The sequence below is a fragment of the Melanotaenia boesemani genome, chromosome 15 (genome assembly GCF_017639745.1).
Source record: "Melanotaenia boesemani isolate fMelBoe1 chromosome 15, fMelBoe1.pri, whole genome shotgun sequence".
NCBI lineage: Eukaryota > Metazoa > Chordata > Actinopteri > Atheriniformes > Melanotaeniidae > Melanotaenia > Melanotaenia boesemani.
The window spans coordinates 32,168,584-32,194,536 of NC_055696.1; the positions used below are offsets into that span (position 1 = coordinate 32,168,584).

At 39.2% G+C, this 25,953-nt stretch overlaps 1 protein-coding gene across 3 annotated transcripts in view; it reads left to right on the plus strand.

Annotated features, from left to right (window-relative positions):
* ppm1e (protein phosphatase, Mg2+/Mn2+ dependent, 1E) overlaps nt 1-25,953 on the plus strand; it is a 64,876-nt gene continuing 38,923 nt past the window's right edge. Inside the window, exons 1-2 of one of the 3 annotated variants that reach the window (XM_042008937.1) lie at nt 1-132; nt 246-439. In XM_042008937.1, the coding sequence (XP_041864871.1) occupies nt 255-439 (185 nt within the window). In that variant the 5' untranslated portion in view covers nt 1-132; nt 246-254. Of the gene's footprint in view, nt 169-245; nt 440-25,953 lie in introns of all 3 variants that reach the window. The other 2 variants (XM_042008938.1, XM_042008936.1) reach the window with 2 other exon arrangements.

Here is a 25,953-nt window from a genome sequence, read left to right on the forward strand (position 1 = left end):
GTCAAGCCGGTGACAGCTCGTTCAGTGGTGTAACCGTAGACGCCACGGTCCGCTCCTCCCACCAGGCCAGCCGTTTTCAGACACACCGGTAACCCCACGGCCCTGCTCCTCCGGTAGTACACATTTATTCAGGTAGTATGGAAGCGCACTGACTGTCCTACTAGTTCGGTTAGTGTTCTGACTCTTGTCTTCTTAGCCCAGCAAGTTAGTGTTACTGACGGGCGGAGCTGTCTCTGTCTGTCCAGGAATGAGAAATGATGGCCGGCTCTGCAGCAGAGGAGAAAACCTTCCGACGGTTCCTGGAGCTCTTTATTCGGGAGATGAGGATGCCGCTGCAGGAGAGCGACCCGGTGCCGATGCGCCCCTTGTCGGACCTGGTGACTGAGGACGAAGTGGAAGGGGAGTGCCTCGACCTCTGTCTCCAACACCTCTACAAATAGTTAAGTGTGCACTTTCAGTTTTGGTGTGTGGTGTTGTGTTCGTGTCACTACATCACGAGTGTGAGTGGTTGTATTTTGAAGGCTGTGAAGGTCGTGTCGCCGCGGGGAGGTGTGTGAGGTGAGCGGGATGCGACCCTGGCTGGGGTCCCCATCGGGTGCGCAGAGATGCCCGCTGGTTTCCCGCAAACTGCCTGCTACCTGCCTTTAGAGGATGCAGGGTGTGTCCAGGACCAAGTTCTGAGAAGTGTCTTTACAGAAGCGTTATGAGGAATCAAACTGAGCCCGAAGCAGAAGTTAAGCCGCCTCTTCTCTTTCTGGTGATGCGTTACAGGCTGATGCGTGATCTAGCCGTGTTTCTGTTCGTTTGCTTCTTAGTGCCACAAATGGAGCACAGCAGTGTCAGAACTTGACGTTCAAAAAGGTGAACCCCTGGTTTTGCGTAACAGCACAGTGTCATTATTGTGTAGGAGGGGGAGGAAGCCATTGCCATCACTGCTGAGCACCTCTTCACGCGAGCTAAAAATAACCTCCCCGGTTATGTTATTAGACTCGATCGTTACACAATAAAATCCGACACTCAGACTGAGTGTATAATCAAACGCAGTCTGCTGAAGACAGAATATATTGTGTCACAGTGACAATTTGCAGGTCCGCGCGTTCACCTGAGCCTTTTATCCAAAGAGGAAACTCCAGATTCATTTGTGTAGAGGAGGGAGCTCCTCTTTAAAATACATGCTTTTAAACTGTCAGCCCCCTGAGCAAATTCTTCTGTTTGAAATGTACACAGACTTGGCAGAAACAGTAAAAACAGAAGAGGGAGCGCTGCCCTGAGCGCTGCTGCCTGGCCTGGTTTTGAATCCAAAATAGGTGCAGAAACTGTGCTGGGCAGAGCAAACTGGAAGGACTCATCTAGGGCACAAAGTGGCAGGGGGACTGCTGCCTGCATGTGTGTCTGAAAATGACTTTACCCACTAGTTTGCATGCACGCCTTGCATTCACATAAGCATGTCTCGGGTCGCTCCCGGAGTGGTGGAAAGCATAAGTTTGGTGGAGGGGATTGAGCAGCCAATAGAGCTGTCAGATCGCTCTCTGGAGAGAGTGTGCATAATGAACCTGCTGGAGTTCAGATCAATGTCTGAATGATGTGCAATCTCCTTCATGGTGTACATGCACAGCAATCCAACACCCCCCTGTCTTCACACATACAAGTGTGAGGACAGAGAGTAGTGTGAGTTGTAATGTTAGATAAAATGTATAGTTTTGTACTGAAATTCAGATCTCTAAATGCTTCAGCAAGAACCGCAGCTCCCATGACTTTCAGATTATAGGCCTGCGTCTAAGACTCATGGGAGCTGTAGTTTTGAAATATTTAAAGCAATGTGCTCACATGGTAGCAGGTACATTTAGCTTCAAGGAGCACGTCATGTTGCTCTTCTTTCAAAGGCATTCAAGTTAGATCTTGCAGTTCAGAGATGGAGGCGGGACGTGGTCAACATAGCTCGCATGTTTTGTCTTGTCTATTTAATGCATGCACAAAGAAAAAATGTAAAAAAAAAGTCAGTAAGTGCTTTTAGCATGTCATGTGAAAAAGAAGACGTTGTTTAGTCCTGTCTTCTGACAGGATATTATAAAAAGTCTTACCAGGTCTTAAAACTTTAGCTACACTATTTTTTTAATGAACTGGCTTGTATCAGTACTGATGGGATCTCATTGAACTGGTTTAAATTGACAATGTCTGTAAAGTGCTTTGAGATGTCTTTATTGGGAATTAGCTCTATACAAATTAAGCTGAAGTGAATTGAAATGAACTACACACAACACAACATTTTGGCAATAAACTGAGTACACTTTCAGATTGAGTAACTTGTAAAAAAACACCTTTAACAACAATAAGCTGACTCACTAGTTTTTGCATAATGTTATAAATGTTAATTGTTGTGGAGTAATTTTGGTCCTTTGTTTTTTACAACGTTTAGCCACAGCTCTCTTAAGGATAGTCACAGCATTTCAATCTGGTGGAGGTCTGGACTTTCGGACCATTTCAACACCTTGATTATTTTCTTGTTCAGACACTGTTGTAGATTTGCTTCTGTGTTTGGAATAATTGCCCAGTTCCAGCCAATCTAACAGACAGAATACTTTAGAATAAAGAGGAGTTCATGGTCAACTCAGTGACTGGAAGATGTCCAGGTCCTGTGGCTGCAAAACAAGCCCAGATGATCAGCCCCCACCACCGTACTTGACAGTTGGTATGAGGTGTTTGTACTGATGGGATGTTTGGTTTTCTCCGTTCATTACGACCAAACATCTCCACTTTGGACTGGTGTGTCCAAACAACGTTGTTCCAGAAGTCTTATGGTTTGTTCAGATGAAACTTTGCAAATCTAAACTGTGCTGCCATGTTTTTTTTTTATTATTATCATTTTTTAGAGAAAACAGTAATTTTCCTTCAACCCTTTTAAACTTGTCATGCTAGTCTTATTCTAACTGTTCTGTCATGGACTTTAACAGTTAACATGCTCACTGGAGTCTGGAGAGTCTGAGATGTAGCTCTTGGGTTTTTTTTACTGTTTCTCTGATTTAGGGCTAAACCTGCTGAGATGTCCAATCCTGGGAAGAATTGCAACCATTGTGAATGTTTTCCATTTGTGAACAATCTTTCTCACTTTAGAATAATTGACTCCAAATAGTTTGAATAGATCTTAGTTGAAATCAAACCTTTCCCAGATTAATGGGTTGCAACTAGGGGTGGGGGAAAAAGTCGTCTTTTGAATGCATCGCGATGTAGATGTGGACGATTTGGAATCGGTGCATACATGTAAAACAACAAACAAAAAATCTTTTAACTGTTTAAATAGGTGGATCTGGGTGGGGGAAAGGACTCTGATAGAAATATGGTCAACCCAAGACCAGATCTGATGCAGCTCCATGTTTTGTTCTGATGTGGCAGAAACACAAGTTGTCCTGCATTAACCAATGGATGAGCCAGTTTACTTCTTTGTTGTTTGTCACAACAAATATAAAACATTTCCACTCAGAAAGTAGTAGTAGTCAAATAGTCACCTGGAGGAGAAAGATGCATCAATAACCATTTTATAACCACATCCCAGCCTTCTGAATGGTAAACAAATCCATTTGGGATGCCCCTAAAGATTCCCACCCCTAGTAGCAACAACTGATTTTCTAAGATTATTGCTGATATTTTTCCTCTTTGACCAGCAAACTGATAAAACATCTGATTATGTAAAGGTACTGGAGGATTAATTATTTAAGTGCATTTCAGTAGCAGCACTCGGCAGTTGCTTATCCTTCTAATTCCAATGCAAGCAGTTAGGATTCATTTGGTTTTTCATGTGACTGTAAGTGATGCTAACATTTTAAGAAATTAATCATAACTAAATAATAAAGATAAACTGATCACATCATGAAATGCGGCCTTCAACACAGCCGGCCACAGTTGTTGAAGTGTGGTTGCATCTTTGGGGAGGTAAATGTCAGGCTGTGTGATCTCTTTGTAGAATATAAGTCCTGCCTCAGAACAGTGCAAGTGTTGCCGCTGACCATCTTTAGTTTTAAACTCGTATAAATGAAGTGCATCCAATCTGTACTCATGAAGCATGCATTATCCATATTTACCAAAATAACTGCAGCCCACTGAGTCAGCCTGCTTTGTGAAATATCTCCCTGTCTCTATTCTGGCAGATATCGTTTCTTATACACTTGGCTTGTTAGAGTCAATGAATCACTCACTGGCTACTTTCCACAATGCAGTTTATCATAGGAAACCCCAAGAAGAGAAATGAAGGTCAAGGCAGGAACTAATGTTTTGTGTGTTTTATGTCCTCAAAGCAGAATATTCCAGTGGAAAAAAAAACAACACCCTAAAGGGAAAGGATGTAGATTCATCAAAATCACGAGGAACCCTTATGTCTTTCCAGGAACGAATAAGTTCTTCAGATGATGGACAAAAGATAAACATTCAGAAATGATAGTCCATAAGTAAACAGAAGAGGACAACGTTTGTAACCGAGCCACAAAGTCTGCACAATTTCAGATGTGTGAAAAGCTCCAAGTTGATGGTTGGTGCGAAAAAATACCAAAAACTCGAGACTAAAGACACTTAAGAGGGAGTCTTTTATTTCTTGTTGTATAAAAATCTTTCCCCTACAAGTCCCAGTACTTTTCATGCCATCTTGTTGACAAAGACAGAACATGTAAAAGAGTAAAAGACATTACTCTGCTTCGGCTTGGCCTTACCAATAACAACATATCAAATGTCAGGCTGATCTCGTTAATGACTCGGCAGTAATTCATCATCTGAATCTCCTGCTCCCTCCAGCTTAATGCAGCCCTACAGGCAACTGTAAGGCTGCATGAGACAGATGTTTCTGCTCCTGCATCTGTAGTCCTTTATGTTTCCAAAAGGTCAGTAACAGCAGGTTTAACCATGTAAATATTTAACATCAAACCATAATATTTCCTAAACCTAACCAGGCAATTTCACTACTTGGATTTATGTGTTTTATTTAATCACATTGGCTCTTTTCTTGCAGGTTTCACTGTTTAAGTGTTGGTTTAGAGCCAGCCCTGCATACTCCTTCCTACGTGCAGGGGTTACAAGGCACATAGATCATATATCAAGCTTCATTCAGAGCTGACATTCGATCTAATGTATCACTTAAACTCCCATTAACACTGCCCGCAGCCTTTTAAAGCTGCGTTCTGCATGCATTTGGACTCGGAAGTAAAAATGCAGACATGACGAGGTGTCTACTGTGTTTGTTTGACACTTCATTACAGCAGTTGTCACGGCAACAACCCAGACATTCTTGTAATTATGGCCAGTCTGAATACATAGGGCAGCAGCAGAAGCTTATACATGTTTCAGTCAAGCAAAGAGATGCAGGTGAGGCTTCAGACAACAACGGAGCCAATCATAAGAACAGCTTCTTTTATATTTACACTTTGTTCTATACAGTGAGAAAGTCATCTGTAACGTGTGCTCATTTATGATGCAGCAAATCAATAAAAAGAGGGACTTTATAGTCAAAACCACTATGTTGGTATAAACATAGGATTTTATTAACACTGTGAATACTTCCATGTTAGAATTACAGATCATATGTTTACTGCTGTTGTGGTTTACAGCTGATAAGAACAAAACGGCAGAGTAGCAGGTCACAATAAAACATAACAGTTAGCTAAACTAAGTCATAATTCACAAGCACTCACCAGCTACTTTATTAGGTCCACCTTGCTAGTACCAGGCTGGACCCGGGTTTCCTTCAGAACTGCTTTTATTCTGGGTGGCATAGAATTAATTAGGTGGTGGAAACCTCCCTCAGAGGTTTTGCTCCATATTGACATGACAGCATCACACAGTTGCTGCAGGTTTGTCGGCTGCATCCATGATGAGAATCTCCCGTTCCACCACATCCCAAAGCTGCTCTACTGGACTGAGATCTGGTGGCTGTGGAGGCCGTTGGAGTCCAGTGAACCCATGGTCATGTTCTAGAAAGCAGGTGGAGATGATCTGAGCTTTGTGACATGGTGCATTATCCTGCTGGAAGTAGCATCAGAAGATGCTCCACTGTGGTCATAAAGGGATGGACATGGTCAGTAACAATACTCAGGTAGGCTGTGCTGGTTAAACCAGGCCATGTTGGTACTAAGGGGCCCAAAGTGGGTCAAGAAAATATCCCCCCACCATTACACCAGCAGCAGCCTGAAGCGTTGATCCAAGCCAAGATGAACCCATATTTTTATGTTGTTTAAACCAAATTCTGACCTTACCATCTGAATATTGCACCTGAAATAGAGACTTATCAGATCAAGCAACGTTTCTTTTATTGTCCAGTTTTGGTGAGTCTGTGTAAATTGTAGCCTCAGTTTCCTGTTCTGAGAAGACGGAAGTGGCACTCAGTGTGGTCTTCAAGGTTGGATTTCTGCCCTTCTTTTCTGATGGTCCAGCTGGATAACTGGACATCTCTTCTTCTCTGACCATTCTCTGTGAACCCTAGAGATGGTAGTGTGTGAAAACGCCAGTAGATCAGCAGTTTCTGAAATACTCAGACCAACATGCCACGTTTAAAGTCACCTAATCCAATTTCTTCCTCCTTCTGATGCTCAGTTTGAACAAGTGAACGAGTCGTCTTGACCACGTCTACATAACTAAATGATCCATGTTGCTGCCATGTGATTGGCTAATTAGATATTTGTGTTAACAAGCAGTTGAATAGATGGACCTAATAAAGTGGCCAGTGAGTGTGTATGCAGGCAGGTTCAAAGTTAAGTTTTTTATGTGGGTTTTGGCCCCGTTTCCATATCTGTGTCATCACATACAAAGCACAAAAAAAAAAAAAAAGAGGACGGCACCTGTTGGTTTGGGATGCTTGTGGTAGCACTGCAACTGTGGCGTCATATAGAAGCTTATTACACATTCAAAGCAACATAATTATTCATTTGTAGTCATACTTCTGTCTACAAAATTCTTTATTTTTGGTTTCTACCACTTTAGAGCTAAATACTTGAATCTTTAGCAGGCAAAACGGAGTAAATAACAGTAACTGTCTTATGGGAGTATGCAAGTCCTAATGAGAGGGGTCAAACCTTCTTTGACCTGTTTCATGCACAGTATTTGAAGGATAAAAAAGTGGCTGGTGAAAGCTTTAAGGCCAGACTGGATCTTTGTGGGTCCACTAGGATTCATCACTATGACTGATCTAAAAGAAAAAAATCCTGTTTCATTAAAGCACGAATACAAAAGACAGGATCTGACAGCTTTAGATGTTTGTTGATTCTGATGCACCCCCTGCTCTCCGCCCACAAGAGACGTATTTAGGTTAAATACTTTGGTAGGAAATGATGTAAAATGGAACAATGAGTTAGATATGAGCTGAATCTGGATTTATTTGACTGAAAACCTGCAGTCAGGTACAAATTAGGCTTCGTTTTCTGCAGTCGTTGAAGCAGACCGATGGTATGAGAGTGTTTATATTTGCGTGGTGGCCAGCATCCTCTGTCTACTGTAGCTGTGCTGGGAGTGTAATGACAGTCGGAGGCAGCAGCTATGGTGATTCATCCCAGTGTGTCATTAGTTTGTCTCTGGGTTGAACATCTAATAATAGACTTCTGCAAGAAGTGAGAGATCCCCTCTGTGTGTGTGAGTGTGTGTTAATAGGGGGCGGGTGAAGCACTTGGTGTGCTAGAGTGAGTCTGGAGGTGTGGAAGCAGCTTGTGTGTGTGTGTTTGCGTGTGCACGTTAAAATGATGTTAGCTAGTCCTTTTCCTCCAGGCAGCTGGGGGAAACATCTGAGGAGAAGCTGACACCCTTCCCTTTGGTGTATGTGTGCACAGTTCAATGCTGGTGTGTGATTGAAGCTATCCAACATACAGTATCCAACATAACCCTGAAATGTTTTTACTCTGAAGCTTACAACTAGTTTAACTAATTCAGCTTCAATTAGGACTGATACTAACTCATCACCACTCCCAGATGGAGTGATGCTGGAGAGAAGGGTCAAGAACAGGAAGAGTGGAAGGACACAAGAAGATAAAAATATTGTTATTAATTTGTCAAAATAAAATATCTTAAATGATCCAAAGATTCAAGAAGGATGGATCTATCCAACCCTTGTCATAAACAAATGTCTGAACCTTTGAAAGAACAATTCTGCACACCTAGAGTCAAAAACCTCCCTTTAAGTTGTGGTGAAAAATGTGTCTAATGAAAACCAGCATCTCAGGTCAACTGTTGTGGACTGGGAAGGAGGATGGGGATGATCCATGTTGACGCTTAAAGATGGTGGTTACACACAGAAGACCTGTTCTAACCGGGAAAATGCAAGATGAAAGTGCAAACCAACACACAACCACACAGCTGACAGGTTTTAATCTGACTTTAGCCCATCTTTTGATTTTCCCCTTAAAGCTGTTGAAGGTAGATTTATGTACCAGCTATGCATCAGTGATATATGAGATTTACATGAGGGACTCTTCCTCTACCTCATGGGGTATTTTTCTAAGACCTGTACCCTCAGAAACTCAACAATCCCCATCACACTTTGTACTGTTTGGGTTGAAAGCACCTGGTGAAGGCCACATCCTGAAGTTTTCCAACACCAAAGAAAGGGGTTGTTTTGTCCAAATCTAACTTCATGGTTTTTGAGCTTTCTGATTTGTTTTGCTGTGTAAACATTTGCCAGCTCAATGGAATCAAGCGGTGACAGAGACTGAACAATGTAAGATGTTGTATTCCCCTCCAACCATCCCTCTAAACTCCAAGGACAGATGAGTGCTTTTGTTTTTAAGACTAGAGCTGAAAATGGAAGAAGAGAGGATAAAACTCTGACAGGTGAATGATTGAAACATGGTGGCTGTAACGTCCTTGAATGAACAGATATGAATGATGAAGATGGGAGCCTGTAAAATCCTGACAAGGAGAAGTCTGCTGCATCTGACACAATATCAGCCCCTCAGTGAGAAGTAGTGATGCAGATATATGTACTGGTGTAACTGATGGTGTACCATTAGAGATTATAATGATTAAATTAATGCGACTTACACATCCACATGAAACCATTGTATTACTGATTATTATCAGTATGGATTAATCACCGAATCATATTTTTGACTGTTTGTCATCAGAAATGAGCGAGAAACACCATAACACCTTATTTTATTTAAACCATATATATATATATATATATATATATATATATATATATATATATATATATATATATATATATATGCAGATTCATGAAATAATTTATTTTCCACCATAGTAAAATATAAACTCATGTTATTAAAAGAAACCGAAGGTTTAAACCAATTCAAACTTGAGTTAATGGCAAATTTTGGCTGAGTTATAACATGTTACCTCAACAGAAAAGTAAAAATCATAAGCTGATGCTTCATGAAATTAGTTTTACTCTCCTAAATGTAAAAAATACGTACATGTTTTTATCACAGTCTGAGCAGCTTGCTGGCAGAGGGCCGACGTTGGGCCACTGAAGAGTGAAGTACAATCTGTCTCCACGATGCTGATGATGAGCTGCTGCTGATGTTGTCTTTGAAGAAATGTTTTTAGGATTTATTAAAAGGTGAATATTCCTGATTACAGATCAAATAACACTTCCTGTTTAATGATCATTTAAATAGTAAATTTTAGATTTAACATGTTGGATTTTAGATCTTTGACCTCAGGGACCGATCAGTTTAAAATAAAACTTGCATCTTAGGCACAATGTAGTTTATCCAGGAATAAAAAGTGGGCTGAGTTCACCGTCTCTGACATTGCTGCCTGTTTCTGCTGACTGCTGATGAATTGATGATGACTTGAAGAGGAAGAAGAGTGGGGAGTTAATGACCCCTCTGTGCACATGCACAAACAAACAGGCATGCAGAGCTGATAGATAGTAATTGAGGGGAGAGCCTTTCTTGATCTCATTAAACAGAAACGTCTTCCACAGCTGTAGAGAACTACGGGGTAGATCCGGCTTCCTACCACACACATGACACACTCCAGTGTGTGTACACACACACACACACACACACACACACACACACACAGTTAGAAGCGTGGGTTGTGTTGGAGGAGCTTCTGGTGACGGGTTTATTAAAGGATAAACCAGAGGCTGTGGTGATTGTCTGACAGAGCTGCTGTGGGTGTGCAGTACAGGGTCATGACATCGCCTTCACACTAAATCACACGCCTCACACGACAGACACTTTTGTTCCTGTGTCTCATTTCTTTGATAAAGACATATTATTCTTTTTTTTCCTACAAGCTGACACAGTATCCTGAAGTTTTATGGGTTGTTTGTGACACGCTGTGGAAATGCTACAGAGACAAAAGCTGTCCTAAAATCTCAGCAGGTTAGGTCTCCTTGCTCCTCCTCAGTGTAGTCCTGGGCAGTATGACTATAGTTTCATATCATCATAGTTTTTAAAACTATGCTGATTCATTATATTTAACATGACTAGGTGTTAACCACATTTTCCACCGACTGATTAATTACTGCTGTAGATTAGCTAAGACCTGCCCACCTCCCCAAAACATTTTAATGTCAGTGTTGATCATATGTTGCTCATCATCCTAAATCCATCTTTCTCCACAGAACATATCAGAACCAGGCCTTTGGCTGTATGGATTGTGATGGTGTTGGTTGTCTTCATCTACTGTTTGCTTTTTTTCTCATAAACAGTATCTCGAGCAAACACAACATGTTGCTCGACATCGAGCGTGCGCCAATAAATTTTACAAGTGGCTGAATTTCTGAAAGCACAAGTTTACTTTAATTCACATTAAAGTCTTTTTTTAGATAGAACATGTGCTAACATTAATGTATTAAATCTTATAAAGCATGGACATGTTGTCTCTCAGCTATGTTGTCCCTAATGCCTCCGTAGAGATTGAGTCATACATTAGAAAGTGATTTAAAGAGCTATGGTGCGTTCATATGTACACAAAGTGAGAAATAATACAACAATCTTTGTACAGTCACAGTTTTCTAACATCACAAGTATATTTTGCTGATATATTTCTTGTTGTTACTGTGCCAAACTCGCAGTGGCACAATGAAAGGAGGTAAAAATAACACATTTCTAAATGTTCTTGTTAAACAGTCAGTGTTAAACTCTAAATGCACTACAGTAGAAGCTTAATTACCAGTTCAAGTCAGATTTAATGTTGATTTCACTCAAGGACACAGAGAAGACATTAGCGGAGGAAGAGAGGAAAGGACAGAGAGAAAGAGACACAGCAAGAGATAAGACCAGATTCAAGATAAGACCGTCGTTTACCATCTGGAGAGATCCCACAGTACCGGCTGGATGCAAGGTGGATGCCGAATTAGCCGTCAGGGGGCCATTTTTTCACTCAGAAAATGGCAAAAGTTCTGTAGTGTGTCTTTAAGATCTATACGTCTCATTTTCATTTTTCTGTGTACCGTCAAACACCTCACAAAGCAGCGTTTAAATACTTTAAATTTGATAGATACGCTGGTGTTTGGACTGCCTGAGGGGAAAAATAATAAATAACTTAACTTGGTGATACCATATGACCTGGTGATTGCTCACAGTTAATAATAAATAAGATATAAAATAACTAATAATTAAGGTGGATATTATATTTAGCCATTTTTAATTGAACAATGACTTAATGTAATTTTATTAACTATCGTTTTTATTAGGAATTTTACAAAAAAAAAAACAAAAACAATTAGTGCTCCTTTTCCTCCAGCCTCTATTTCCCACTTCTTTTGCTGTCTGGTGATTACAAAAGAGGCAAACAAACTTCTACCAACAGCTTTAAGGATTATGAAAACAGGTTTGTGGTCCAAACTAATTTAATAACAACTGATGTAATAACTGAACAGCAGAACATTGTAAAACTACCCTGATACTTTGGAAAAGAAGTGAATCAGCTGATTATAGATTTATACTGGTATACTGGACATTTCTTTCTTCAGATCAGCTACATTAACGTCTTCACCTCCCAACAACCTTCTTGCTGCTGGCAGAGCAAACCTCAACCACTAAGAGTCACGTCCTCTGGTTCAAGGACGTGCTCGCTTTGTTTGGAACAAGCAAACCCCCAAGGGTTTTATTAATGAGGACTTCCCTCAGGCCATATTGTGCAGAAGTAGGATGCTGCACGGGAGAAAGGCTGTGCTGCTAATACATGACTGCACAGCAGCACTGATACCCACCTGCCCACACATCTACCGCCGGCGCTCACACACACATTAACTGCTGCAACTCAAAAATTAGATTATGACCTCTTAATCTTAGTAGCACAGAAGTGACTGTGCCGAATACGGTTCATTTATTTATCAATAAAGCAGCATTCAGTCTGAAAATAGATGGTTTTAATGACAGAACACCATGTTTTTGGGATAAGTGATGATAATCAGTTGGACAATGTGGTGGTTTAATATTTGTGTGCTGTCAAGTGTTTTTAATAATAATAAAAAAAAAGTCCTCAAATCTCATAAATACAGCCAGAAATATCAACTTATCTTATTACCCTTGTTGATCCTCCATTTTCATTTAATTTAATCTGTGTTTGCGTGAAAAGAAGCAGACCTACCCGCTTTTATTTATTTATTCATGTTTTTACCTGATTTTATTTTCATTTATTATTATATATATTTTTTAATTATTTTATGTATTTATTTATATTTTAACTGGTTTTAGTTTTGTTTATTAATATATTTTGCACAAAGGTGACTTCTGAGTAGAATAGGGCTGCAACTAATGACTATTCTGATGGTCGATTAGTCACCGGCTATAAAAACGACCAATCGGATTATGTATCTCATGATTATTATAAATGGATCTTATTTCACTTTCAGCTTTGAAATCTTGCATGGCGGACTTTATTGCACATGTGCAACTATCAGCAGAGATAAGAAAAGAAGACCATGTCTCACTCTGTAGTTTTTTTCTTTTTTCTTTTTTTTGCCAACAATAGTTGATGGTACGGAAGAGTATTAGAGCCACTGAAAGAAAAAAAATAGAATTCTGAGAAAAAAAAAGTCAGAATCCTGACTTTAATGTCAGGATTGACTTTTTCCCAAGACTGCTGCTAACAAGGAACATCCAGTGGTGTGTGTGTCATCGTGGGAGAGCAGGAGAGAAATGACAAAGTTGGATATTAATGATTTTCTTCGAGACAGAGGCGTCTCAGAAGACCAGATATCCTTGTTGGAGGAGCAAAAGGTGGGTAAAACATATTTACTGGTTAGTTTGTGATTTCTGTACATTAAAAAGTGTAAAGCGATGTCTTCGATTAGGCTATCTCGCATGCTATCATAAGCTAAAAATTAGCTAATGTAATGTTAACCCTATGTGCGGACGGCAGACCCGTTTATCGGCTAATTGCAATATATTACAACTACATTGTTATGCCGTCACTGTTTATCTTCATACAACACGAGCTCCGCTGGTGACTGTTAATGGTTTATTTCTGCTTACACCGAATGTACTCAACTCATTGTTTACATACATAACTCACATCAGCCAACCTGAAGTGCATGACATCACATTGCTGTAGCGGTCTGTGGTTAAGGTACGTGAGACAAATCCCGGTGAAAATGGCTGCTGTTACGTTTATGTGTACTGACTTTATTGCACACACTCCATAATGAAAAAAAGTGAATGAACGAGCGCACCAGAAACTGATTATTCATAACCTAACGTGGCGTAAAAACTGCTGGTGGTCTTTTTCTGATGTGTCAGATCAGTTCAGTGTAATATTAAATGAGATTATTTAGATTTGCAACACTGAGCAGGTCATTATGTATTAAGGTGCTCTAGACTTCATTCATTTTAGATTTGTGCATCACGTAGTAGGAAAATTACAAAGAAATCATTTTAGAATAGTTCCTATTGTGGTGAAAGTATAATCAAGACAAAATATCAGCCTAGTGCTTTTCTTTGTATATTTCTGGAATTTTATATCTTAATTACTATTATGGCACACCAGAGGAGTTTTCTTTTCTTTTATTTGTTTGGCGGGGGCAGGGCACTACCACGTTCACAAGTTTGTATGTGGAAATATAAGGATACAGATTAAGTCACTTTAAGGTTTAACTAATTCATAGATCAAGTTATACAACCATATGCGCTTTGAGAAATCTTTCAAAAGGAAAACAAAAGTACGTAAAAAACTCGAAGCCAATTAAAAATGCTCATTAATCTCTTTATAAGTTTATAACTTGCCAATTTTGTGATAAATTTAATGTTTAAAGATGTCCAACTTATTAATATTAAGGTCACAAAGAAGTGGACGTTTTTCTTATCCACCAGCAAGCCAACCACCTCCTGAAATGAGGGGATTTTCTGGGAGTAACACTGATCTATTTTTGTAAATGCTTATCTTCTTTTAAGTGAACAGTTTAATTTGAGTCTGTATAACAAATATGTGCTTTACTGAAAATCATAGTCTTTGTTTTCTTTGTGCAGATCCACAGCAGTGTTTACTGCTGATGGATGAAGCAACTTTTGGCAAACTATATCCCCTCCTATGGAGACCGGATCACCCTCTTCAGCTTGTGCACGGTTGTTCTTTCAAATTCATTTGATTGGTGACGTTAGTTTTGCCTTTCAACAATGCCTTCCGTGCCAGAGTTGGATGACTTACTCAAACTTTACTTTAGACTTTCTTTTAGATGCCATTTTAGCACAAAACAATCAGATAGTAATAAGCATCCGGACCTTAAAGAGAATCTGTAAAAGACTTGAATGAAGTTCTGGCCTTTGTCCAGAATGAGATGAGACAAATGGACAGATGCAAGGTTATCGTTGGCTACATCTTTGTGCGGTTCAACATGGATTTGTTGTATCACAAGAAACCATAACCCATCATTAAGCTTCCAAGGTGTGGAATTAGGAAGAGCAAGGAGCTTGAGGAGACGTCAGTTCAGCTGCTGAGGACCAAATGGACTCTGGCACATGGATGGCTATGATAAGTTAAAACCTATGGCATTGCCATTAATGGATGTATAGACGGCTATAGCCGATATGTGTTATGGATGGAGGCTTTCACCACAAACAGTGACCCCAGACTTGTTGCTGGGTATTTCATCAGAACAATATCTAACACAGGTGGATGCCCTGAGAGGATTCGAGCAGACAGGGGGACAGAAAATGTCTGTGAAAGAGACATGCAGACCTTTTACAGAGGAACCACCCAGACAGTTTTGCAGGCGAGAGAAGTTTTCTTTATGGCAGAAGCACAGCCAGCCTGCGAATTGAGGGAAGGTGGAGCACCCTGCACAAACAGAGTGCACCGTTCTGGATGAACATGTTCCAAACATTCCAGGATGATGGTCACTTTACAGGAGACTTTTTGGACAAAAGTCTTGTTCAGTTCTGTTTTCTAAATCTCGTTCAGGTAAAAATCTTTCAAATCACTCTGAAATCAGTCAGACATGTATTTAAAGTACGGCTAGTTTTTCATTGAGTATACGTTTTCTAAAATGAGGGGACACAAAAAACAATCATTTCATGCTCCCTTCATCACACCAACATGTTTTGCTTTACAAAGAAGGAAGCCGACTGTTCAAGGCTCTAATTTATCTGCCAACAGATTCAAGTTACTGCATGAATGCAGGATTTGCTACACTTTTAGGTAACAGAAGTCATTTTGAACAACTTTTTGTATTGATGCTGCCCAGTTTTGCTAATTAAAATAATATTCACAAAGGTTAAGTTTGTGCAGCTGGATAAGTGGAATCTATTGAACGTGTTCCTAAACATCCTCTATAATCCGGCTAAATGACTTCATATGATTTAACATACTCTTTGTGGAAGACTGTTGTGGGATGGGTTGTGGTTGTCTAAACAATGTCCATTACCCAGACATTACTTTCAAGAACAGCACTGAATTCTGAACGGAAATCTGGGAAGTTTTCCTAACTTTCAGCGATGTGCAGAATCTTCCCACATGTGAGCCCTACTGGTCTTTTTGTGAACTCTGTCATTTGTTTAAACTCCACACAGATGCTGTCTGTCACCATGAGATCAGATCCTGTGCAGAACCTCAAAAACTTCTGAAGTTTGATGTCATCCAGCTCTCTGGTGAATCTTTTCAAGTGATTCCCAACTTCCTTTTGTTTTGGAGTTATATCCTCACCAAACTTGAGCAGTTGGCAGACCTTCTTTGTGGTTGGTTGCAGGTCAGACAGCAACTTTGTCAGCTGATCTGGAGTGATGCAGAGATGATGCATGGTAATTTCCCTCCAGGAGTTAATAACGAACATCGGTTTTTGGACAAGCTCTTTGTGTGCGATTTCATCCAGGATTGTTGTAAGACTCTCAGCTGTGATTTTCTTTCTACAGCTGAAGCCATCAAGACTTTCCATCAGATCGTCATGATCAACTTTGGAGAAATCACTCATTGCTTGCTTCACGTTCCTGGCTGCTCACAAACTGCAGGAAATGTGCTTTAAGATCACTGTAGATACAGTTGAAAAGCACCTGCTCAAGGAAGGGCAGAGCAAGTTTGTTTGGCAAATACTGACAGTCGAGGTAACCTTTCAAAACGACTCTGCCTTCCACTTTTCTGCAGAAAAATCATGGCGAATGAAAGGTACTTTGACTGTTGTACCAAGTGTGCATCTCTCATAGAATCCCTGCCAGAAGCAGCTGAGAACATCTCTTCATACCCCAGATCCAGTGCTGCCTCTTCTGTGTTGTCTGGAAGTATGCGTTTCACATGCAGTGTTTTGTACAAAATCTCTGCATCAGAGAAGGCCGTTATCATGTCTTGGAAATGTTTCTATGATGAACAGTTGTTGTTATCTCATCAGCTGGACTGGCAGGAATAATAAAACCCTCAAAGAGAAGTGTGTCCTCTTCTATGCTGTAATTCGGGCCGAAGGTAATAATTCCAGAAGAAATGGATGTTTCTGGAGAAGGCTGGGGCTGATCTGTGTCATTCATGAGATCTCCTGGTTGTCGTTCTGCTACACTGACTTCACTGCCACTGGTTGCTGAAACAAGGATCACATCAGATACATCACTGGCATTTTCATCAATTTCTTTTTGCTTGGTTGCCATGTAAAATCAGAACATTGTCATCCTCGCAGCCTCATACATGATGCCTATGGTCAGGCATGTGTCCTCTGTAAGGCAGCTCTGTTTAAAGTCCCACACCTCAAACTCAAAATCTAATACTGGTCCTTTGGTAGAAGTTCCATTAGGAAAAAACAGCTGCTTCCCCTCTTGAAGTATATCTTCTGTTCCAGCATCAGTTGACAGTTTTATTTTTCTGGTGCCACCACCCTGCTTTGCCCTGACCTGTTTGGTCAATTTTCCATCATTGTGAATCCAACCTATCTCCAGATTTCTTACCGACTTTAGCTTTTTTGAATGCCTTACTTGTGTCTCCGTTTGATGTCTCTTCTGTGGAACTGTCCTTTCTGAGTTTCATTAGCTCACGAAGTTTATCTAAAAGCCCTTGCTTTCGTTTTGACACAGGTTTTTTAACTCCTGCACAAGCTGAAGAGGGTGATCCGGTCTCCATAGGAGGGGATATAGTTTGCCAAAAGTTGCTTCATCCATCAGCAGTAAACACTGCTGTGGATCTGCACAAAGAAAACAAAGACTATGATTTTCAGTAAAGCACATATTTGTTATACAGACTCAAATTAAACTGTTCACTTAAAAGAAGATAAGCATTTACAAAAATAGATCAGTGTTACTCCCAGAAAATCCCCTCATTTCAGGAGGTGGTTGGCTTGCTGGTGGATAAGAAAAACGTCCACTTCTTTGTGACCTTAATATTAATAAGTTGGACATCTTTAAACATTAAATTTATCACAAAATTGGCAAGTTATAAACTTATAAAGAGATTAATGAGCATTTTTAATTGGCTTCGAGTTTTTTACGTACTTTTGTTTTCCTTTTGAAAGATTTCTCAAAGCGCATATGGTTGTATAACTTGATCTATGAATTAGTTAAACCTTAAAGTGACTTAATCTGTATCCTTATATTTCCACATACAAACTTGTGAACGTGGTAGTGCCCTGCCCCCGCCAAACAAATAAAAGAAAAGAAAACTCCTCTGGTGTGCCATAATAGTAATTAAGATATAAAATTCCAGAAATATACAAAGAAAAGCACTAGGCTGATATTTTGTCTTGATTATACTTTCACCACAATAGGAACTATTCTAAAATGATTTCTTTGTAATTTTCCTACTACGTGATGCACAAATCTAAAATGAATGAAGTCTAGAGCACCTTAATACATAATGACCTGCTCAGTGTTGCAAATCTAAATAATCTCATTTAATATTACACTGAACTGATCTGACACATCAGAAAAAGACCACCAGCAGTTTTACGCCACGTTAGGTTATGAATAATCAGTTTCTGGTGCGCTCGTTCATTCACTTTTTTTCATTATGGAGTGTGTGCAATAAAGTCAGTACACATAAACGTAACAGCAGCCATTTTCACCGGGATTTGTCTCACGTACCTTAACCACAGACCGCTACAGCAATGTGATGTCATGCACTTCAGGTTGGCTGATGTGAGTTATGTATGTAAACAATGAGTTGAGTACATTCGGTGTAAGCAGAAATAAACCATTAACAGTCACCAGCGGAGCTCGTGTTGTATGAAGATAAACAGTGACGGCATAACAATGTAGTTGTAATATATTGCAATTAGCCGATAAACGGGTCTGCCGTCCGCACATAGGGTTAACATTACATTAGCTAATTTTTAGCTTATGATAGCATGCGAGATAGCCTAATCGAAGACATCGCTTTACACTTTTTAATGTACAGAAATCACAAACTAACCAGTAAATATGTTTTACCCACCTTTTGCTCCTCCAACAAGGATATCTGGTCTTCTGAGACGCCTCTGTCTCGAAGAAAATCATTAATATCCAACTTTGTCATTTCTCTCCTGCTCTCCCACGATGACACAGACACCACTGGATGTTCCTTGTTAGCAGCAGTCTTGGTAAAAAGTCAATTCTGACATTAAAGTCAGGATTCTGACTTTTTTTTTCTCAGAATTCTGTTTTTTTCTTCAGTGGCTCTAATACTCTTCCGTAGACAGGTAAATTCCTTGTTGACTATTTTCATTGTCGACAATGTTGACTAAACATTGCAGCCCTAGAGCAGAATAATGAAAAAATATATATCATGGTTTTATGAGATTTTTTCCCATAAACCATCTTGTTTCATTTGGAGCTGGCGGTATGTCCCTGTGTTTAATCTCAACAATATAACAATCTCAGACGTGTCACTTATAATTCAGTCGTGACAAAAGATGTAGGTAGATGTATGTAGGAGACGAACCTGACCAATTGTCTTGTCCATCTACTGTAACTGCTGGTATCTAATTTTCTTTAAAAAATGTGTTGATCTCATATCTGTTAAGATAGAATTAGATGTAATCTTAATAGATATGAGACTAACTAAACTAGTTCACTTTAATTAGAACCTCAACAGACTCTACAGTCCTTTTTAAATCATGACGTATGTAACATAAAATGATCATTGCTAAGTAATTTCAAGGTTGTAAATCCCATTCATACAACAAGTAAAACATCACATCAAGTGAGGTATAATGCTTCTTACAACAAGATATACTACCAGTGCTTTTCAGATTTTCATGGTTAGCATCCTGTGATCATGTTAAATAGACAACTTTTTACTTGTAAAAATAAAAATCCTTTTAACATGTTGAAAAACATCATTTTCATTAGAGGAAATTGATTAGCAAGTTTTATACCATGGTCTGGGTAATACTCGATTCTGATTGGCTGTAGGGTGAGAATGGAGCAACATTTTGTCGTCCTGGAATGTTAAACCAGCCGTGGTCAGGGTCCACAAACGTTAAATCTACGTCCTTCAAACGCCACTATGGACATGCCAGTATCTTTATGAGATGTCACGATCAACGGCAATGTTGTATTTAATTTTAAACAGGTCGCCGCCTTTCTTTCTGTCTTACCTTACTTACATACTTGATACAGAGTGAATGGTGGATAACATTATAAAAACGATTTAGACTTACTTGATACACACTTAATGATCAGAGTGAATGGTGGATAATATTTCTTCCTATAAAAACAATGTAGGAAACTATCTGTGGACTTTAACTGTTTGAAACAACACACACACAAGCTGTAAGAGCTGCACCCGTCCTCTGAAATGTGTGTGTCACGTAACATAACTGCGGCCGACCGAGCTGCAGGTTCTGTGTCAGAGCCAGTTACCTTGGTAACGCGTCACAACGAATTGTCCACTCAGCTGCTTCTTGTGAAAAATGTATGATTTTAATGGTAAAAAAAAAACAACATTAACGCATTAATAATTTATTTAGTATTTATTTCGTAAGTGACGATGGGGGATAAGCGGGAGAATGTCCTTCGAGGTGTCCATTATCATAAATTAATGGACACCTCATCGGGGCATTATCCCTTACTTAACAACAGGGCAAGTTTTGGATTTATTTTAAAAAAGTAAATAAAGTGGCTTTGAAGGACTTGTAGAACAAGGCATAAAAATATTTAAAAAAATCAGTGTTGTGGAGTCAGTTGGTATATTTACAATTACTGGTAACAAACTAATGTCATCGCTGACTGGTTTGTCTCAGTTATAACGAATGGAAATAAAGAAATAAATAAAACAAATAATGCTCTTCAGAATAGAAAGTAATGATCTCATATTTATTTTTTTTATTAAATAAGTGAAAACATAACACTTAAATTTAGTCTTTTATGAAAACCATGCTAACTGTTGAATTTTTAAGCTAATCTTGAGCCCTTTTCTCACTGGCCTGTAAATATCTGGCTTTTGAGTGAAAATAAATAATTATCTAAATGTGATTCAATCCCATATTAAATGACCCTGCAGTAGTTGCTTATTTGTCAGCTCCAACTGCATCACCACTGATGGGAAAACAACACCAAGGCGCACATGTTCATTTTCATTGCTCTTAGGGCTACAAGAATGAGCACATTTGACTTTTACTTTACAAAAACACACATTTACTGACAGTCAAGTCTCCAGTGTAAGCTCTGAAACTGATAGCAGCGACTGGTATATGACGTCCACAGTCCAGTCTAATAAGCTAACCAAATTAAATAAGCCGTAATTATCAGAACCTGTAGGACACAGTGTAATGCCATGCCTTCATGTTGTCTTAGCTATAAGCTTTTCTCCTTGGAGGTAGTGGTAGTTATTGGACCAGTACCAAATTCCCTATATCCCTCAGAGAGCAGAGGATAAACATGGAAAAACTAGCAAAAGGAAAGGATGTTTACTGCGTGCGCCCACATTACTTATTTACCTGTTTTTGGTATAGACATGTCATTCATTTTTCCTGGCTGTGATTTCGTATTTGATTTTAGACATGAGGTTTATATTGATGTTCTACTTTCCAGAAGTACTGGCAAGAAGTGTTTTCCCACATCTTTCCATCTTTTGAGTCAGGTGTGGTGGTGCAGGGATGCATGGAAAACCTGCAGGATTGTGGATGCAGTAAACCAGGAAAATGATGGTTTAATTTTTTAACTGTTTTTCTAGGACATTTCATGGTTTTAGTTAGAGAGTTGATGTAAGAACATGGCAGGAAGTGTAGAGGGATACAGCAAAGATCTCTGACATTGTTGGAGGACACTACGGTTCACAGTAGGGCAAACTAAGCTTTCCATTTAATAAAAGATGTCCATTAGCCTTCAGAGAGCAGGATGAAGCTGCATTTATGGTGCAGGCTCCTCAGCATATCTGGCAGTTTGTTCCTCTTTCTGCGTTAATTAGAACATCAAAGGTCAGACACACAGTAGATGCTTCAATAGCAATGTCACAGAGAAATGTATCACCATAGTAATGATCCAAAATAAAGCTGCAGTCCAGAGCTCAAAGTGGATTTGCAGGGAACCAATTCAAGACGATTTTCTCACTTTCCAGCAGAAAAATCAGACCATCCACCGAAGTCCCAAATGCACTGTCTCAGAATGAAATGACCTCTTTTTAGCTGAACTAGTTTCAAAGACAATGAAAACAGTGCTCATCACATACGTTATACACGGAATAAAGCAACATTGAGCACATTCAACATGTACGTGATAGCTACTGCTCCATGTGAAAAGCCATTGTGGCGATCTGGCTGAGCTTTAAAAGACAGTCAACACGGCCCGGAGCCCTGAAAGTGAGTTTACATGGAATGTTTGGAAGTCCTACTTTTCATGCTGCCATCTGTCTGTCCGCTGGTTTTTCACTCTTTAATCAGAGCAACACGAAGCCAGGAGATTTGATCCCGCTGGGGATGTGCATCCTCAGAGGCCTCTGGGAAGTAACTGTATGGCTTTCTAGAGCAGCTCTAAAAAGTCGGGCTGTTTCGTCAGCCTCCATTAAGAGGGTTTTTCTGTGACTTTGAGGCATCCTGCCTTCGAAAAATGTCAGCCTGTGTAATGCGTACACATAGAGCTGGAAGCATTGTGAGAGTCCCTGTCTTAAACATCCTCAGCTCATCATCTAACTTCCTACTCTTTTGCCTTGAAGTTCTAGTCTATCGCAGCCTTGAAATTAGTTTTAGGAGTAATCCTTTAATCAGAGAGTCTTGCTGGGATTACCACAGAGGGCAGAGGCCTTGTTACTGCCCTGCACCATCACTGGCAGTTTCTGATTTACACAATAGTCCACATTTAGCACGACCACGAAGGAGCAATGAACAGTGGGCACAAATGCTACCTTATCTTCTGCAACGAGTCTTTGTTTCACTCAGAGAAAACCCTTAATGTAACAGGACTGTGTTAATTTTATTTAATAATCACTGTGTTAACTGTAGCTGTCAACTTCAATGGAGGAAAATATATTTTCCATTTGTATCACATTCATTTTAATTTTAGCTTAACACATTCTTGTGTAAGTGCTAATGTTGCTAATAGGTAATATTCTTCAGCTCCCTCAGCATAAATTAGCTCTGCCCAGGCAAATATTTTAGCACTGAAAACTTACATCACAGACATGTTAAAATAATCTGCTTTTCTGCTGTGATTAGAAGCAGTGGAGGCATGATAAACGGCAGAATCCAACTCGAGAACAGCTGATAGCTCAGAGGAGGTCAACAACAAATGCAATTTTTATTTAAGTTGAACATAACAAAGGTAGTCATGACTGATGTCTCCGTTTTCTCTTGAAAAAGTTTAAAGGGAAACAACCATAATGAATCAGAGGATTTAAACTGGAGTGTCTGCATTATCGTTTTTAGGAGTCTTTGTTAATTTCTTTCTTCAGATTAGTGACACATTCCTAGAGATTTTAAACTAAATTAACACCGGCCAACTTGTCAAAGGCGGCTTAAAAATTGCACAAAATTTGATTATTGTATATGAAAACATCCAAGCTAGTTTGGCAGGTGGTGGTTGAAGCACTGTGTCCTGGTAGTTCTTTCACTACAGTTTCCCATGAGGACTATTCCATGATGTCTCATACATCCACTGCCTGTACAGTGCAGCTCAATGAGGAGCAAAATTTAAATTAAATGGCATGTAGGAAGATTCAATGCAAACTGACGGTTTCCTTAAATATGCCATTTTTCTTTCTTTTCTTATGAGTATAGCACCACTGTGGTCAAGTACAAGCCAAGAAATCGTTACTATGAGTTTCAGCTGTGTTAATTAAAATGTTAACATGATATTAAAACTTGCTGGGTTCATGATCAGGTCATTTAGATGTGACGCTCAACATGAAGCTCAGTGATGTCCTGCTGACTGGAGCTGTGGGAGGAAAGAAGAACACCCAGGGGCAAAGCATGCAAATATACAGAGAACATGCAAAATCCTCACCGACAGGACCCAATGCTCTCTTGTCATTTTCTACAAGCCAGTATGCTGCTTCAATTTGTTTCATTTAGCAAAGGGATACTCTGCTGATTTTACAGGGTTAACCTCTGGGCATCTTAAAATATAAATAAAATGTCATTTTTTCATACTTTTTATTTGCTATCCAATTACTACCAGATATCTGCTGTCAAAAGTAAGGAGCATTTTCACCATCTGGAACAGGAATTATTCAGATTGTTTATCTTATATTTCAGTGACGTTTGTTTGCTACTGCACTTCAGGAACCGTCCGTTAAAAAGACCGATTTCTGTTGTACAAATAAAGTGTTATTATTTTATTATGATATGTTGTGAACTGTGGTTCCCAGTCAAACAAGTCTCAAGTCATTTTATTGATGGTAAACAGACGAAAGCTTTGGAGTCAGTATGTAAATACATACATATATGCTGCTTTGTGTAGTACGGCCTTTAGAGATTTACTAATTAGTTAACCAATCACAAAACAGATTAAATATTATACAAAGCCTAAATGAAAAAACATTAAACTTATGAATTAAACTTGTTTTTTAAAGGAGTAAATCTAAATTTTTCCTCAGTAAATTGTGGTTTTTGGGTCACATGGTTCAGAATAATTGGTATTAAATACAGTGTTTAGCTGTATTTTACTAATAGATTTACTGACAGATTTTGGCATTATTTCAAGAAGCTTTAAATGTTTTTTTTATTTAAAAAGTATTAGAAAAACAAATCCAAGCCATTGTTTGAAAATGTACACGTAAGTAAGAGGAAATGACAGGTTTTATTTTACAGTACATCAGATTTATAGCTCTGGAGCAGCATGTGAATTTCCACAAATTACTACAATGAAGTTTATTCTATTTCTTAAAAACCTGAGAATTAAAAGGACTCTAAGGTGACCGTATCAGCCAGCTGTAGCAGCAGAGGTGACGTTACTTACAGGCCACTTTCACAGCGTGTGAAGTTGATGCTTTGTAACTCCACAAAGCTGGACTGTGTGGAATATAGTCTTTCCAGCAGTGGCTCACATTGATGTCCCTAAAACAGGCGCCTTAATTAATTTCAGCTCTGGAGAGAGGCCCCATTTTTGGAAGTGCATTGACCTTCAAAGTGTGCAGTGGCCTCTTTTCTCTTTTGCAGCATTAACAGACACTTTTGCAGAAGCTGCTCCAGTCTGCTGCGACTCCACAGCGCCGGTCATCTTTGTTCACGCTTGGTGCCCATAATTCAAATGATGAGTCATATGTCTGTGGCAGATGAACTGAATGCAAAGCAGTTCAGCTCACGCTATAGGCCAGGATCCCTGCCGGTCTGACCTTGAAAAATGTCTCACATACACACAAAACTTCTGAATGAGTACCTGCTGACAGAAACTACAAATGCACCCTAAAGGTTTTATTATCTAACTGGATGTTTTTCCCTCTATTGAGGGATCATTCTGAGGTGTTAAGCTGGACCAAAAACATCAGTTACACACCGATCAGAAATGTTGTGAGGCCACACAATATTATAATTAATCAGTCTTTTAAAATGTCATAAAGAAATTAATTAATTTCTATCACAGCTTATCTGGACCAGAATGTCTAACGTACGTAGATGTATAAAACATTTTAGATTAATTTAATTTAGTGTGTGTGTGTTTCAGGGCAGATTGATGCATCTTGGGTTGAGCTGGATATTTTGGTCTCATTAGGTTGCAGAAAATGTCAGAGGTTGTCAACAAACACAATAAATTAAACTTAAACTTCTAAAGAATAAGTAAAATAAAGTATAAGCTCACTGGTCTGCAGACAAGAAAATGACAACATCTAAGTAAACGTAATAGAAGCAGGAAAAAAAAAGATGACGGATTCAAAAACAAAACGTGTTTCATAGTTCACATTTATAAACAGGAGAAAAATAATTGTTATTGAGTTCAGCATCAGTTGTAAAATCCAAAAGGTTTGACTTTGCAGAAGTCTCTTCACGTCCAGACATACACAGGTATTTAGATAAACAAAGATTTTTCCATGTTTCTGCATTAAAAATGACATTTTCACAAAATACGTCCCACAGTGAAAATATAAGAATAATCCAAATGTCTACTACATGTCTTTTCCTGCTTTTCAACACATTTCAAGACAGATTTTTGTGTGTTAAAAAGGTATGAAAGGCCTTCTGCTAGAATCTGGCTT